Source organism: Ptychodera flava, chromosome 17 (assembly GCF_041260155.1).
Source record: "Ptychodera flava strain L36383 chromosome 17, AS_Pfla_20210202, whole genome shotgun sequence".
Classification (NCBI taxonomy): Eukaryota; Metazoa; Hemichordata; class Enteropneusta; family Ptychoderidae; genus Ptychodera; species Ptychodera flava.
The window spans coordinates 17,849,192-17,866,509 of NC_091944.1; the positions used below are offsets into that span (position 1 = coordinate 17,849,192).

At 37.4% G+C, this 17,318-nt stretch overlaps 2 protein-coding genes across 2 annotated transcripts; one reads left to right on the forward strand and one right to left on the reverse strand.

Annotated features, from left to right (window-relative positions):
* Positions 1-1,435: 1,435 nt before the first annotated feature.
* On the reverse strand, positions 1,436-5,883 carry LOC139115644 (large ribosomal subunit protein mL53-like). Its single transcript, XM_070677923.1, has 3 exons — positions 5,685-5,883; positions 5,209-5,321; positions 1,436-2,164 (listed from the first exon to the last, which is right to left on the reverse strand). Exons 1-3 carry the CDS (start codon positions 5,786-5,788, stop codon positions 2,046-2,048), a joined length of 336 nt encoding a protein of 111 aa, XP_070534024.1. The 5' UTR covers positions 5,789-5,883; the 3' UTR covers positions 1,436-2,045.
* Positions 5,884-6,577: 694 nt separating this feature from the next.
* On the forward strand, positions 6,578-16,915 carry LOC139115643 (dual specificity protein kinase CLK2-like). The gene is made up of 15 exons (XM_070677922.1): positions 6,578-6,711; positions 7,379-7,503; positions 7,868-8,075; positions 8,998-9,082; positions 9,708-9,774; positions 10,913-11,026; positions 12,456-12,546; positions 13,024-13,099; positions 13,242-13,336; positions 13,681-13,810; positions 14,240-14,322; positions 15,016-15,095; positions 15,613-15,703; positions 16,008-16,189; positions 16,579-16,915. Exons 2-15 carry the CDS (start codon positions 7,379-7,381, stop codon positions 16,643-16,645), a joined length of 1,494 nt encoding a protein of 497 aa, XP_070534023.1. The 5' UTR covers positions 6,578-6,711; the 3' UTR covers positions 16,646-16,915.
* The last annotated feature ends 403 nt before the right edge of the window (positions 16,916-17,318 follow it).

A 17,318-nucleotide genomic window follows, 5' to 3' on the forward strand; every position in this document is an offset into this window, starting at 1 on the left:
AAATACATCCACATCATTGTGCACAGTCCTGCATACACAGGTGCTGACACAAGCAGAAATTTCAGGTACTGTCTCATCACTGCGTCCACGTCAACGTGTGCAGTCCTGCATCTACAGATGCTGTTACAGGTAGAAATTTAGACCGTGTCACATCACTGCGATCACAGTACTGTATGCAGTCTAGCCCTTGCAGCGCTGGATACAGATCCCTACACCAGACCCTGTTACAGCCATGCAAGATCTCTGTCGACACAGACCTGTATTACGTACAGGGTTGTTTCATGGCCTGCTTTCAGGGCTGGACTTTGTTGTTTAAGCACTGTGAACAAAGTCAATGTTGCAAAAGGCTTTGTCAGCAAGTCTGCGATTATGAACAAAGTTTTGGACCTAAGGCCACCAGATTTGCTAATCATTGAAAGTCATTTCAGCATGTAAAAAGATACAAAAATCACTCTACTTCACCTCTGCACTTTATAACATTGACCTTTACAACGGAGTATAAACTCGGATGTTACATAAAAAATTTCCTTAACAATTTTTCTAGAATGGAGAATGGCGCAAGACCTGGGAGTGATCACAGTAACATTGATCTAAATTATCCTTTCTAGAACTCTTAGTGGTACAAATCCCATTGACTTGTGTTCAGGTAAGATCAGCTTCAGAAGTCGTGAAACAAAACTTGTGTATCTGGTAACATGCCTCTGAAAAATAAGGGTAGGCAGGTCAGAGGAATTTGTTTTCTTTTTGTTGGTTGGGACCCATAAAATACAGTAAAATTTAAAGAATTTATTCAAAACTTTTGAAACTGGAAAAAAAGTGTCTAGGGTTGGTGTGTTTTTCTAAGGCAGGTCAATTTATCGGAAACACATTTTTCATTTAGCCTTTCCAAAAATAAACACCAATCAATCTTTAGTGATGTTTTTGATTCCTCTTATCAAACTATATACTGTCTTTATTACAATCCTTTGCAATCCATTAAGTTGATTGGTCAGTTGTTGCATACTTGCTCGCGGCAGCCATATATGACTTACAAGTAAAAAATCATTGAGTTGTTAAAATTCAGGTTGTACGGTAGTTCACAGGGTTTGAAAAACGTAGCGTGGTCACACTGCTGTAAGCATTTTTTACAGAAGTTGCTTTTGATTTTAAACCCTCTTATTGAAAAAAAACAAAACAAGACACCTAATAGGGCTTTAATGTTCAAAAGTTATGAAAACAGTATTGTGGTAGATCTCCATGCCCATTGGTGAGTCTGTTGAGAAAGATGGTCACTTTTCACTGTCTTGTCACTTGTGGCACACTACATAGGGTATGTCTGTTGAAAGTCATAAACTTGCGCACAAGTAGCCTGAGTTTCAAATTGGGCACAGACAAGAGACAATAACTTTTACACTATTGGTGACTTAAAACAACATACACCGTATCAACTACAGGCTTGCTGTGTACAAAGAATTTATTATTTACCAGTTGGTGAATGTGACAAAACTTAAAATGATCTTATGTCGGGGTTCAAATCGCTCCCGACCAATCAGTGAAAGAAACATGGGTTTTAAAATCTCCGCCAACCAATCAGTTGAAGGAACATACATATTGACAACGTCTTTGAGCAGATAGGTAGATGCTACGTGCCTCCTTAAACATGCCTGAACTACTTGGAGGTTGATCCAGGGACCTCATCACTCCACAGATTACCACAGAATGCCATGAGTCTGTCACATCACTGTACATTTTGATTCAAGCAAACAATGATTTTCACTGAAAATGCTTCACGCCAAAGCTGGAGCCGAGCAAGCATCACTGTAGTCAGTTCTACTTTGCTACAGAACTATCTGGAGAAGAAAGGTCAATTCTGACTCTGGAATAGAAATGTAAAGTTTTGTGACAATATGCCATCTGGATATTCCAAATCTGAAGCAATCACCAGTCAGAAATGTTTCGGTTCACAATCAAAGTACAGATTATTCAGAAATGGAAGAAAGAAATACAATTTATCAAGCTTCCAGTGACCTATTTACATACACTGCATTCTCTGTGACCATCAAACATCAAAGACATGCTTCTTCATATGCATCTGGATATTTCTCTTTAATTTCTGCTGCAAATCTCTTCAAAATCTCTGTCCTTGTGAGATTCCTACATTTGAATAAAAGTCGACTGCCATCATCTGAAATGATAAAGAGTTATAGACACAGTAAAAAAATCAATGAGAAATTCCTACATATATTTCAATGATTTGAAACATGTGCAACAACCCCCTCCCATTAACACAATACATGTACACTACAATTCTGTCTTCTTGTTCACTCTCATGGACACCATTTTAATGAGGAATTCTGTCAAATTTTATCTGTTACTATAATCTATAGAGCTGCCATTTCTTTTATGTGGTCAGTGGTCGCCTGTATATGCTCTCACAAAGTATAAGTGTCTGTGTACAATGGTCAACAACTCTTGACTTCATTACAGAAAATACTGATGCAGAAAGCAAAAGATCAGATTTATATTGACTGGTTTAATAATTTCTGCACAAATATTGTTCAGAAATGAACCATCATGCTTTTTACTACACTTATGATATTATGATCTGGCAATGCATTGGTTTTATCCCATATTCATTGTTCACAGCGTCCCCTATCTAATAATGATGCTTTACCTATCATGCTTATAAAAGAAAAGCCATCCCACGTAGCGGCTACATATTTTTTTAATTTAATTCAGTCATCCCATGGAAAAGAAGCCCATTTACAGGATGAGATATCCATGACACCCACTATCAAATTCAGCACTGAGGTGTAAAGTGCATCACTCAAAGGTACAACACCATTGTTGAGTCTTGAATTCATAACCTCTGATAGTGAGTTCAATTCCCTCCCCACACCTGGGTCTTGAACACACCAATCTCTGATCAAGAGTCCCGTACCCTACCCACTCAGCAATGATACCTCTAAACCTCGAATTTTCTTGGTCCCTTGGGTAACTACCATGGCATGTACAAACGTGACTACATTCTTTCTTCGACCAAAGCAAGCATTCCAAGAATGTCATGAACCCATAGCCCACATAAGTGTATGTATCGGAGCAAAATAATTGATAAAACATTGAGCAAATCAACTTGCCAAAGCTCATGGGCTAGTATCAATGTACTGACAGGCCATGAGGATAGCAGCATAGAGTTGTCTCCTCAAGGGCCTATGCCAGGGAAAGACACTAAGGGTTGCCCAATTGCCCAGGGCAAGTGAAAAAAATAATTACCTAGAAATCGAATTCATGAGAGCGATTTTCACGTGAGGGAACACGGACTTAAACAACAAAAAATAATCATATTATGTCATTGTGAACATTTCCATAAGATTTTTCATAAAATTGCATGAAGAGCTGACGAAAAGAATCATATAAACGCTTTCAATAAAATGCAGTTCAAACAATACCACCGGTTAAATACTGTATGCTGATTTTGAATATGAAAAAGCTGGAGCTTGGAGTGGAGCGTACGTTCAACAAAGTTCATTGCGTTGACTGTGAGGTTACCGTGTCTCACAATATGTCGATACGGTTAAAAAAAAGAAACACACAGCGGTTTTTTGTGCTTTGTATGAACGTTTATAATAATGTAAAACTAAAGTCCAGTGGTGAAAAATCACCACAAAAAATAGGACTTTTACTAAAACGTACTCTTCAATGTTAACTTGTTGAGTGACAGTGAGCATGGAGTGAGTGAGTGGCATCGTGGCAAGATCGCAAGCAATGAAAGTCATGAGTAAGCTTTGCTGTCAACGGGTCCAGTCTTCGAATTTTCAATGAACACTGACTTAATTTTCAGGTCAATAAGCCAAAAGTTACTTGTCAGTGGCGACCAACCTCTCTGTTTGTGAATTTTCCCATTCTAAAACGACGGTCAAGAAGCAATTGGAGCAAGTTTGACATCAAGAAATTCAGCTTTCAAAACACATCAAAAACACCGATGCCTAGGTTGTTGGTTTAAATCCTGTTTACTTAGTCTGCGCAGGAGCATTAAAAAGACCACCTAGGTTATTAGAAAAACATAGGATACTGGTATTGTGCAATGGTAATCCAACCTTCATAGGGCTGGTGTATGATATCAGCGCAGTAAAAACATGACAAAGTACATTATTTTTCAGAAGCTTCAAAACATTCCTTCATAGCTACAGATTTTTGTATAGATAATTCAAAACTTTAAACTGCAAAAATACCTTGAAGGTGCAATTGGAATGGCTGTTATTATTTGTACATTAAACCCAAAGAAAGTAAACATACAAACATATGAACTGTTAGAATTTTTTCTATGAATATGAAAACCCCACAAGCTGTAAATCTTGAAATTTGTTGACCTAAAAAGGCTTCCTATTTTCTCTGGTTTTCTTTAAATTCTACCCATTTACAGGATATAGTCTTTTACTGCTTTACTGACCGTACACTTATTTGTAATATCAATCAATATGTACTTCATTACACACTTCATACAATTTTCTGGCTGAAAAATTGAAAAACTCCTCCGCTATCTCACTCCCCTCATTCACAGACAACACTGCCGATTTCTTTTACATTTTCCAGAATGTGTGCATGCATGTTACCATGGTAACATTTGTCTGTATGTACTGTTATCTGGTCAGTTAGGTTGCCAAACCTAAGGATGGTGTTAACCCATTTATCAAGTGAATAGTAGCTCAGTTACTATGAGTTAGTGTCTTGTATCTACTATATACATACCGGTAGTGTTTCACGAGGCCATAGTCCGAGAGAAACAGACTGTTTCAGGTGACTCTCAGGCAAGAGGGAAAACAGATGTATGCTGCTTATTCAAATATGGCCAGTCTATAATTTGGGCACCATTTTCCAAGTGGTACATATATAGCCACAAACTGATCACGTCAAATCGCTGTACACAATACACAGTGCGTCTGTGTTTTGTGTATGGTGATTTGACATCATCAGTTTGTGGCTATACCACTTGTAAAACGGTGGCGTATTTTGTATCATGCCTCAACATCAAAATGATGCATACCACCTAACCATAACCAATTATAACAGAGAGTTTGGATGAGGTGTGTTACAAAATAAAATGCTGACCAGTGCATTGCTTTAATAGTAATCTTTATGACCAGAGTGCTAGTAGAGCTGTAAAATTGTTTACCTCTGTAAGCAGATAAAATCCATTATCCTCAGCCATTTAAATGGAATTTTACTCACCGAAAGTCATATCTACGGTCGGCTCAGAGTTGTCATTTAAGACCTTGGTTTCCAGCCGACACTTTGGATTTGTTCTCCTCATGTTTTCATTGCCGATGTAACACAGGAACTGCCTATGAACAGAGAAACGTTTAGTGCATAGAGTAAAATATTATCATCACTATCAGACACAATCAGTGACAATGCAATGGCTTTAATATTGATGGCACTGAAATGTTGTACAGATGCTCCCAACTTTTGTAGTTCAAAAATGATCAAGCATGTAGAGACAACCACGACTAATATAAACATGAACAATAACACAAACAACAACAACAACAACCAGATTACTGGATTCCCTGATGATGTACATGTGAAATGCCATGCTCTGCAGGGGAGTTTGTAGAACTCCCTCAACGTTGTGCCTAAGCAAATGATTTCGCGTGCTGTGAGAAATGCTTCTGCCTCTTCATTCCCTTAAAATAAGCATATCTTACCTTGTCGCTCGAACTCTTTCCTGAAATGGACAAAATTGCACTTTAATCGATTGAACGCCCTTAAGAGTAAGCCCTCGCACTATCGGCGGGCGCACGTACGCCATATTCTACATGCAATATTACTTCTTGCACAGCGACGTGAGTGCCGTAGAGTGTACACGTGCAGTATGGGTTCGTCCCGCTGTCAAGATCCAGTACAACAATAGCAAGTACCCCTCTCGACGTGTTCAAAATTATACATGTAAAATGACTGAATTCGTGCACATGTATAATGAAGTAGCAAAATAAAATGTTTAAATATAAAATCGTTGATCAAATTTAGTTCAAGAAGGTTAAATTTGAAAACAGTACCAAGAACGCTGTAAAAAATTACTCTTTCCGGCTGTAAAAAGTTGGGAGAAGTTTTATTCATACAACAGCGGAATGTCGCTTCTTATAATAAACGTCGTTTGATTGGTGAATGAGATTTGCTAACATATCATAATTAGCAACATTCCAGCTGAATTCTAGAAACAAATGAGAAAAAATTAACTCTTCACGTATTTAGAGGATACAAATATCGCTTCAGGTTAAAGGCACCGAAAGTGTTCAATCGACCGAGTGAAGGATTACTTGTCCATTTTCCCTGTCTATGCGATAAAGAAGCGGTTGTGCGGCAAAGCGCTCTGGTATTTGCACCAATCAAAACAACCGTTACTTTCAGCTCATAAATGTGGTATTTCTAGACACAGATTTCTAATTGCGCCTGCAAATACACGTGCAAATATGAGAGTAAAGGGTTACTAAAGTTTGATATACTAGCTTTAAAAATAGCTGAAGTATATTTACGGTATTAAAAGTGAATAATTATGAAAATATCTACGTTACCGTCTTCTCCGCGAATGCTGGTCTGATGAAGTGAGATTGTAAACGTCATAACTGACGCCTTCCGAACGTGTATTGCATAAATTATTTTCCCATCGTTGCGTTATCAACGAGCAAGACGGATTTCTTTGCGGACAAGTTTTGGGGGATATTGAGCGGCACGGTAGGACATTTTTGATTAGTTTTTGTTTTATATTGAATCTTAGTACTTCTTCTGATATTTCTATTACAAAATAATAATTGTTTCGTCAACTAAACTATAGAAACTATGGACCTTGCAGAGAGATTTTCGAGAGCTAAAATGGCGCTCTGCCAATGTCTGACGTTTTATTGTTCATTAGTATATTGGCTTTCCAGACTTCTCTCCTTTACCCTGCGAAACATTTGTTCCATATTTTTTCACAATTTGTCACATTTTAGCTCTAAAACCTTACCACAGATTTAACTCGCCTACATGCAACATAAGTTAGTATGTCGAATTCGCATTTCAATATGTCACTATCACCGCGTGAAAAGGACACCATCGGTGTCCTTCGCGACTCAACTGTGCGAAGGTCATTCCATTGTATCTGTATGGCTTCAGTTGTTAGAAACAATTTTCTCGCTGGTAAAACAGTATTCTTGCTGGTAATTATTTCCCGTTTACTTTTTTCCGTTCTTTTTGCGTCACGCTTATCTGAAACTCAAAATTCATACATGAGTGACGCACGTTCGACGTTGGGAAGGGCAATTTGAGGGCCCGCGCACGCACATGATTCTTGTGCCGCGGAGAGTACGCGTCGTTATGCCCCATCTTAATTTATTCGCGACTCTTATCTCATTTATTACAGATGCCAAGATCATATCACAAGCAGAAATGCAGTCATCACCACAGACACAAGAAACGTCGTAGGTCGAGTAGTTCAGAACGCCGTGACCATTGTACATCTCGTCGAAAGTACTACTATTCACCAGAGTAAGTTGGTAATTTTCCATTTGATGGTAGAGAGGGTTAAAGACTAGGAGTTAGTGACTCACTCAATTGACCTAGTACTAGTAGAATATGTTGAAGGGCGTCACAAAATCCATTATGCACAGTGTGCTTTGTGAAAGACCCGCTTACATTCGCTTTGTCCTATTTTATGGAAGCATATATGTTTTAATAAGTTATAAGAATGAAATCAACTTTTTATGATCAGCTTTGTGTCACAATTAAAAGCACTAATACGCATTTCTTCTGAGGCTTTTGCACTGTTTTTACTTCTTCAGACATATTTTGTATCAGATAGTCTTTCTAAAATTGTATCTATATTTGGGCTCTGTTTGTTAATCATCTACAGGACAGATAATAGGAGGGACCGTTCATACAGTCCAGAGAGGCAGCTCTACAAGGACGCCTATTGTGACAGAAGTGATGGCTACTACAAATATTATAATAAGGATTATTACTATGCTGATGATGAAGACAGTCGACGCAGACACAGTTCAAACTATAGGAGACATAGACATAAGCGACGTAAGCATCACTCAAATAGCCATGGTTCTACGGTAAGTTTCCAGTTGTTTCTTTTCACAAACTAATGCTTTTTGAAAAGAAATCTCTCCAAAACAGTAATTCCATGGAAGAATTTGGGTAAGTGGAGAGAGAAATTAGTGCTTCCTCTGCTTAGGATAACTCCATAGAGAGGCATATATTATGTGAGTTTCATTACATTGCTGTGGTTGGTCTGGTAGCTTTTTTAATATGAAGGTGATAACAACTGTAAAGTCCATCAAATTACAGATTTGGTTGCACACTGAGTTCCTTGCCACTATGGTGTTACACTAAAAGCTGAGGAATCATTAACGTTTTAGTGAATGACCAGTGCCTTATGCACAGCATTCTATATCATTGAGTTTCTGAATTGGTTGGTTGATATTGTAAAATACATTTGCTCAAGGTGTTGTTACCAACAAAGTTAGTTACCCAACTTTTCAAGCGGGTGCAAAAGATAAGTGCCTTCCATACATGCAGTTCGCTCTGTAAAAATGAAATGGCAAGATCTCTACAAAGGGAGTGCCTACTCACTAGGTCCCTACAGGATATGTCCATATAACCTTTGCTATATTTGGCTGGTATTTTCAATATTTTGTTTTGTTGTATGACTCCGTTGTTGAAAATCATAGATCTTTGCTTGATTTGACGTGCAATTTGCATTCCCATGTCTTACTCTTATATATGTATGTACCTGATGACCTGAATAATGCCGGGGCATTGAAAATGATGTGCAAATTGATCGGAATGTGCTGCGCACACGTCAAATTGCTTGGCAATCAACTTTAAATGGGCCTGTCAATATTATCAATTCAACCCATCAACGACCCACGAACACAATCAACTCCGCCTTCCAACGCATCCATCAATGGCATTTCAACTTGGAATATGGTGACTGGTGTCCAACGAATGTGTGACATGAATTATGGAAAACAGAGGAGTTACAGAGAACCACGTACCATCGAAGATGATGAAGACGGTCATCTCATCTACCGCCAAGGCGACTGGCTCCAAGCTAGATGTACAGAACATATTTGTAACCTTTAGCGTTAATTTCACTACACTAAGTTTGGAGGGTCCAGTTAATTCTACTGTTGAAAGTAAAATACTTCATGGCCCTGGCATTGCCCATTAGATACCTTCAAAATGCACCTTTGTACTGTTATTCCCTTTCCAGAGCTTTTAGGGTCTTCTGTGAAAGTTCTTGAACTAAAACATCCATGAAATTTGCATTTCATAAGGGTGTACCAGAACAAAGTGATAAGACCTCAATTTCATGTTACACTGAAAGCCGATCACATGGTTCACATTCAGTAGTTTAACTTTATGTCATGTAAACAACTGTTGATTTGTTGTTTTGAAAAGCGTATTTGCTGTTTTCAAAAGCAATACTGTAGATTGCATTGATCAAGACAGTATCCATGATGATAAAGTTTAGCAATTGGTTTGGCTTCAATTGGACATCTTTGGTATGGCTACATGATTATCCAATACTGGCTGGGAGAGGGGTTGGTGTGGTTACATCAATTACGCAATCCCTTGAGAATTCGAAAAGAGGAACCTATAAATTATGTTTCAGCTGACAGCATGTCTACTTTAACTCTGTTTCAAACCCTTTCTAATTGTATTTTAACTCTCATTTCCAGATGAAATTCTCCATACGCTTGGTGAAGGGACCTTTGGAAAGGTGGTAGCCTGCAAGGACAGTCAAACGTATGTAGTGCCAATTTGTCCAGTCACTTTTCATGATGTACCATTTTTTACCTGCAATAAAAATTAAGATCAAAATCGAAGTATGCTCAATAACATGATGCATAATGAACATGTTTAAAAATCATATGAAACAGTACATGTAGTCATAAATCTAGTCTGATGTTAGATCTTTTCCTACAAAGTAGAATTTCCCCAAGCTTCTGTTTTCTACTCTTCAAAATTCTTAATTCAAGTCCAAATAAGAGTGTTTTGTGTAATTGTGATACTTCAGACTGAAGTAAACACTCATGTTTGGACTTGTTCAAGGTGATTTAGAGTGCAAAGTTATTGAAAGGTTGGCACATGTGCTATAAAATTTAGAGTGGCAATTATCAACAGGATTACATATTAATACAAATGCCTTTGGCTGTTCAGCCAAATTGTTATCAAGGTCGATTTCAATCTGATTATAACATTCAGTTCAGAGATGGTGAATTTTGCGCATTTGCTTTTCATTGCTGGTTTTTTTAGCTGATTCTTTCCTAATTACATCTGACCAACTGCCATGGAAAATCTTGTTCGAATCTCACATCACATATTGGCCAGACCGTCTGAGCAGTTGGAAAACAGGTTCACAACTGTCACTTGTTACAGATTGCAGTAGTATATGCAAGCTGCTTGGCTCCGCTAAAATGCAAGATGTGAACACAATCTTTTATTGCGGTGGATCAGATGTAGTGAGGCAACTAAGGCAGCAAAAGGTGCTGTCATAGTCAGAATAGAACAGCAAATATGAAAACATTGCCATCTTTACATTTGAATTATTCAGATGAGGTAGATTTAGTCGTCAACCATCAAATTTACACAGAAATAGTAATTTGTGAATTAAAATGATACTCATAACAATTCAGTAACAAGTGCATTTCCTTTTGCCAGGTATCATAGCATTAAGAGCAAAACCAAATGACAGTTTGATGAATGTGTTATTGAGTATCTTACTGTGTTAACATCTAGCATGATCAAGCAGTGCTTGTGGAACAAGTGTAGAAAATAGTAGAGAGGATTGGTATGAAGTTCCTCAAGGAAATGAGTCCGTGCTGCAGCTTTTTTGTGAAACTGGCTACTTATGTCTTCCTGCTCTGTATTGTCTCTTCCACAGAGGAGAAAAAGTAGCTCTTAAAATAATAAAGAACATAGACAAGTACAGATTGGCAGCTAAACTTGAAATCAATGTTCTCAAAAAAATTACTAAGAAGGATCCATATAGTCAGAGGTAAGTATCATGACAATGGTAATAATATGACCTATATTTTTGCACAAGTTGTCTACTTCTGATTGATATTGTAAACATGTATATATAAAACAGTGAAACCTTACCGCAAGTGTAGTTTAACCCTTTTCCTGCCAGACAGTATCACTTCCCCATCAGCCAAGTCAGTAAAAAGCGGTATTGAGCCAAAAAGCCAAAACATGACGTATTTTCACCCACTTGGCTTGGTCTGTTAGCATCTTTAGTCCAAAAAAATCAAGTTTACAGTATTTATGTTTTCAACAGCTTTCAAATGTACAGTATTTAAGGAGGTACGCTACCATTCCATGTTGGGACATTCTTGAAGTTGACTTTTCTGAAATAATCTTTATGTGTACATTGCAAAGATATAAAAAAAATATGGGGTACCCATGCAAAATTTTTGAAAAAACACATGTCAAAATTGACAGAAAACCACTAAATCTCCCATTTTGCGAAATTTGCACTTACCAGCAGAATCTTTTATTTTATCGCAAACGATTAACAGATCCCAGTGTGCATACCACATTTTTGCATTGCCAGGACAGCTGAATTAGGACAATCAACTAAAATTTGTGATGTCTTGTCTTAAAAATTAAATATTAGACCCTAAATTTATCATTTAACTGTAAAATTAGTCTTTTTTAAAAATATAAACTTCATATAAATGCACAAAATAATTTTCAAAATGTTAAAAAGTACAGCAATATCTATCAAACAGACAGTGTTCTTTGATTTAGAACCAAAAAAGTTGGGGTCACCACGCAAATTTTCTTACTAAACAGCAAAAAGTGACGAAAAGTGAATTTTGTTAGACCTGAGATTTGACCCTCTAGCTTACTGATATTATGTCAGAGCTACAATTGTTATTTTCTCTACTGATCTTTCAAAATAAAAACAACTGTTGATTTTTCAGTGCAAAAATATAATTTCGGTTGTTTTGATTCATAAAAACCTGAAAAAAATATAAGGTCACTAGCATGATTTTTTTGCCATTTTGTCCTGTTATTCACGCTCACCAGGTTAGGTAGTCTAATGGAACATGTACATCTTCTGGACAAAAGAGGGCGCTCTCCTATATAGAATGGTAGCGTACTGCCTTAAAATACTCAGTATGGAACATGTTGTGTTTCATTAATTTTAACCATCTTGACCTGATGGTGAAATATGGACTTGGCAGGAAAAGGGTTTATGAAGATTGAAAAACCGCATTTATTCATGATCATGACATATTGAAAAAAGCGATCAGCTTATTTGAAATGGCATATGAAACTGCATGTTGTCTGGAATTCTGTGGTTTATGAAGATAAACATGCATGTGGATAAGCAAAGCTGTATTTCAATACCTGTCTCGATCAAGGATTACAGCATTTATCTCATCAATGTCTGACTTATGAACATGTTTGTATTACAGTTTGTGTGTGGAAATGTATGACTGGTTCGATTATCATGGCCACGTGTGCATATCCTTTGAGATGCTTGGACTCAGCGTGTTTGACTTCCTGGTGAGTTGCAGATGACTTTCCTTGATCCTGTTGTGATATATCTCCTGAATATATCATATTCTTAGCTTAAGTCTTATTGCATTTTTGAAACCATCTCATATTCTTGGCTTAAGTGCTAGTGCATTTTTGAAACCATCGACAGACATCTCGTTGAATAGACCAAATGTGCATGTCTTCATATGTTGTATCCCTGTGAACCAGCATTATTACATTTGCTGAATCTGAACTATTTACATGTAAGGTGAATTTAATTGCCTTCTGATGTGCATCATATGCTTTCATCTTACAACTGTTAAACACTTAATCAAATTGTACCAGTGCATATTTGATTCTTTTAATAAGAGCAGCTTTGTTGTTTGTCATCAGTTAAAGTTATGCAAAATCACAAACATATTCTTCTCAAATGCAGTTAAGGGCGCTGTCTCACCAATTAGAGATCACTTGGGACTTAACAGTGTATTTTGTCTTATTTTGCAGAAGGAGAACAACTACATTCCATATCCAATCGATCAAGTTAGGCATATAGCACACCAAATGTGCCTTGCAGTAAAATGTAAGTAAATTTGTGTAGTCTTTTTAGTTGCTGTGGATTTTGAATACTTTTGCTTTGAAATATTTCCTTTGTTTATTTAATGTAACTGATGATGAAGGAGCACTTCACGTGATACTGATGATAAATATTTTCCTCTCTACAGTTCTTCATTCGAACAAGTTAACTCACACTGACCTGAAGCCAGAGAATGTACTATTTGTCAATTCAGATTTTGATGTAAAGTATAATCCAGAAAAGGTAATGTGCAAGTTTTTACCCTTTGATACTTTGAATGCTAGTCAGACCTCATCTTTGTGAGAAGAAGATACGACTTTCCCACCATGAATTCGTACATATAAATAGCAGCATTCATATGTTGCTCTACTGTATATCTGTAGAGGAACAGTAAAATTTGAGGAGCAATATCTGCAAATGTAGATTAAAATCAGCTGTAGCGTAAAACATGAAAAGCTTTGTGAGGACTGTTGTGGAAACGTTTCACTTCAACATTACGCAAACTTCAACTTATTGTTTATGTATCATAAAAAGCCAGCATTAAGCATTGGTTGATGTTTAATGCCCCTCTTCCTTTCTTATTGCAGAAGATTGATGAGAGGAAGATTCGCGATACTAGCATACGGCTAATAGACTTCGGATCTGCGACGTTTGACTGGGAACACCACAGTACGATAGTGTCAACAAGGCATTACAGAGCACCTGAAGTTATACTTGGTAGGTAAATCCCTGTTGCATCAGCAATGATGTGGCAAAAACATGTATGTGCTGTGTATGTTGGCTGGCATTCACAATACATTTGTGGGAATTGAAGCATGCAGTCTGTTTGGTTTGGGACTTGTGTCCTTATTACACTGTAACACCTTGATACTTAGTCCACACTTTAAAGATCCAACTAATATTGAAAGCTACTCAGATTGCCAAATCGATAATTTGCACAGTCATCACTTGGGTACTGATATTTGCCAAATTCACCCTCAATTGCCTACAGAGATGATAAAGTAAGTATGTTCAAACAGGGAGACTGTTTTTGAACTCATTTGCATTGAAAATCATTCTTTCTCATGCCTTGCTCATATGAGGAAACTTATAGTGCTCTGTTGTGGACAAGATCTAAAAGCTTGTGAATTGCATTTTTCCATCCAGAACTTGGTTGGGACAAACGCTGCGATGTATGGAGTATTGGCACAATCATGTTTGAACTTTACCAGGGCATTACACTTTTCCAGGTTAGTAAACTTTCCACTGTCAGCAACATGAAAAAACGTCATTTCCCAAAATGTGAGAGAGAAATCATTGCAAGTCTAGAAAAAATCAGCAAGCAAATTGCTCTCTACAGTGTTATCCCACAGTCATCATGTATCAGCTGACATAAATACCATTTGCATCAATTTATGATAATGTGTAATGTGAAATGACTTTTCATTAGGTATTGGAGTGTACTTTCAAATTTATTCAGTGGTGCGCACTTTGTTCAAAACTTGCATGAGTATGTGCAAAAAACCATGGGAGAAAATTTCCATCGATAAACAAGGTTTTCACTGTCATTGTCATGGAGAGAAGCAAGGAATGTTTGCAGATAGACCTCATCAAAAGATCATTAAATGCGTGACACTGTTCATACTGCCACCTGATCATAATTTCATGTCTTGTTTGGTGTTAAACTTTATTTAAAGGTATGCACCTTGAAATGCAAGACTTAAATAGTTAATTTTCAAAAATAACTAAGCTGCTGTAACTACTAACTTACTCTTAGCCCCCACAAGTGGTAGATCAGAAAAAAATTGTAAAACATTGAGAGTCTGCATATCTGTCACCAAGGTGCACTTTACCCTCAACCCACACACTGGTAGCGAGATTATAGTATCAGAGCTGCACACATTTTACTGTGAATTAATGATGCCCTCTTTTCCTCAATACAGACTCACAGCAACCGGGAGCATCTTGCCATGATGGAAGCAATCCTTGGACCATTGCCATCAAGGATGGTCAAGAATACCTGGTATGTGTTGTGTTCTGTTCCTTCATAACGCCTAGCATTCTGTCTCTTGTAAACTTCACTGAAATTCTTACTGGGAAGCTATAGTGCTGGTATTATTGAATTTTCTATTTTATGACCCCAACATAACCGTACATTGCAGTGTTTTTAAGTTGTCTGAACTAACTATAGAACCATCTCCATTGGGTCCCATAGTAGTGGCAAAAGTTTGAACAACAGTACTCTATACAAATTAAAACATCAGGATGTAAGGTTGTATTGGAGTGGTGAAAATACTTTGTTAAACACTTTCCAAATTCTAGGTGACCATTTCTGATCAAACTTGTAGAACAGCCTTAGTTTCATGAAACTAAATGTTTATAAAATGTTTGAAACTAAAAAAGTTCAATTTGTTGTGCTTCTCATGTTGCCAAGAGATGGTTGAACTATTTTAATTTGTACAAGTGTGATTCTCAAGTGAAGTTGTGTACTCCCAAGATATGTTTGCCTCTGATTATAATGATTTTTCTTTCGCTTGCAGGAAAACTAAATACTTTCACCAAGGAAGGCTAGATTGGGATGAAAAGAGTTCAGCAGGACGATATGTCAGGGAGAACTGCAAGCCCTTGAGGGTAGGCCTTTATTGAGTCAAATTCTGATAGTATCAAAATACAGATCTCCATTAATTCTGTCTGCCACAGAAGACTGGGGTCTGTCTTTATTTCCCAGGAAGAGAATGCTTTAAATTGAAACTGTCTGATGGGAGAGTTACATGCATAACAAGTTACGTCACTTCCCGGATGGTGCAAGTGCTGTAGCGTGTTTTAGTTAGCTTGAATCCCAAGTCACTAGAAAACAAATAAAATTTTAAATGTAGGTCCAGTTACATTTTTGAGGTCTGTAACTTACAACGTGTGATTTCTATTCACTTCACAGAAATACCAACTCAGTGACAGTGAGGACCATACTCTCCTGTTTGACCTTATCGAAAAGATGCTTGCCTATGAAGTTGACGACCGCATCAGCCTTAAAGAAGCCATGCACCATCCCTTCTTTGATAAGCTTTCTAAGGGTGGCTGTTACGAGAGAGAGAAGAGAGACAGCCATAGTGCTAGCAGGTGATAGTTAAGTTTTCCAGTAGTTCTAACTAACTCTGTGTCACAAACTGTCACATACGTCAATATGTGAAATAACTTGCCCTTATTGCTGAGAGTGAACATCTTGTTAGCAGATTCATATTGTGTTTGGGTATTTGTAAGTTGAGCTTTATTGAGAGCAATGTCATGTTTCCCTTTTATGCGTTTGTCAGAGCTTTTTACTGAAGTCTCAAGTTTATGTGTTTGTGTAAAATATCCTATTTAAAAGTGACATGACGAACAACAATCAGAGGCCGTTTTAACAGTCTTGAGTACAATATACAGATGGTCTTTACAACCTTTAATCATAGTACCAGTAACATTGCATTCAACGTTGTCTGACTGCAAGTGCTGGCCTCCCCTCCTTTCAGACGCCAGAGTCAAACAGTGTGCAAAGTAGGAGCCATATCTGGTGCATCCATTCCGGCGGAAAACTGAGAATACAGTGTGCTTGTACGATGCAGTATCTGTTTTGCGAAATGAATTTCTCCAAGTGATTTGTACAGTAGTCGACTGTATGCACAGACTGATTCTGCGTGTATGTCAATGAAGTATTTCAGGGAGAAATGTAAATTAAGTGAGTTTTACGTTGTAAAGTATGTTTGTGTATTTCAACCGAGACTGCCCACCATTTTATGTGAAAATGTTGTACATAGATATATATAATTTTTTGCCAAACTTTGAATAAAATTAAAATGTTAAACTGAACTTTTCTTTGTGTTAAGAGACTTCGTGTGTTGGTGTGGTTTATATGCACAGGGGAATGCTCTTATACTATACTTATCAAAGATGATAAGATGTGTGTTTGAAAGTGGGAAGTACCCTCACTTAGTTTGATTATGGAGTCCCAGACCAGCACTGTTTACTTGTTGCAAGATTAAAGCAATATGGATGTGCTGCTAGAATAGTCTGATTAGGCTGAAACAAGTCTGCATGCATTACTCCAGACTACTGGGTTCACATTGACAAATGGTGACAGTGTCATCTGGCCTGCAGAGTTTCCATAGAGAGGGGTAGGGGGAATGGTCCTTTTTGATATTGAATAACATCAACTTTGCAAGTAGATGAGAACTATACAGCTTGCGAGTGAAGGAACAGTATTCACAATGCT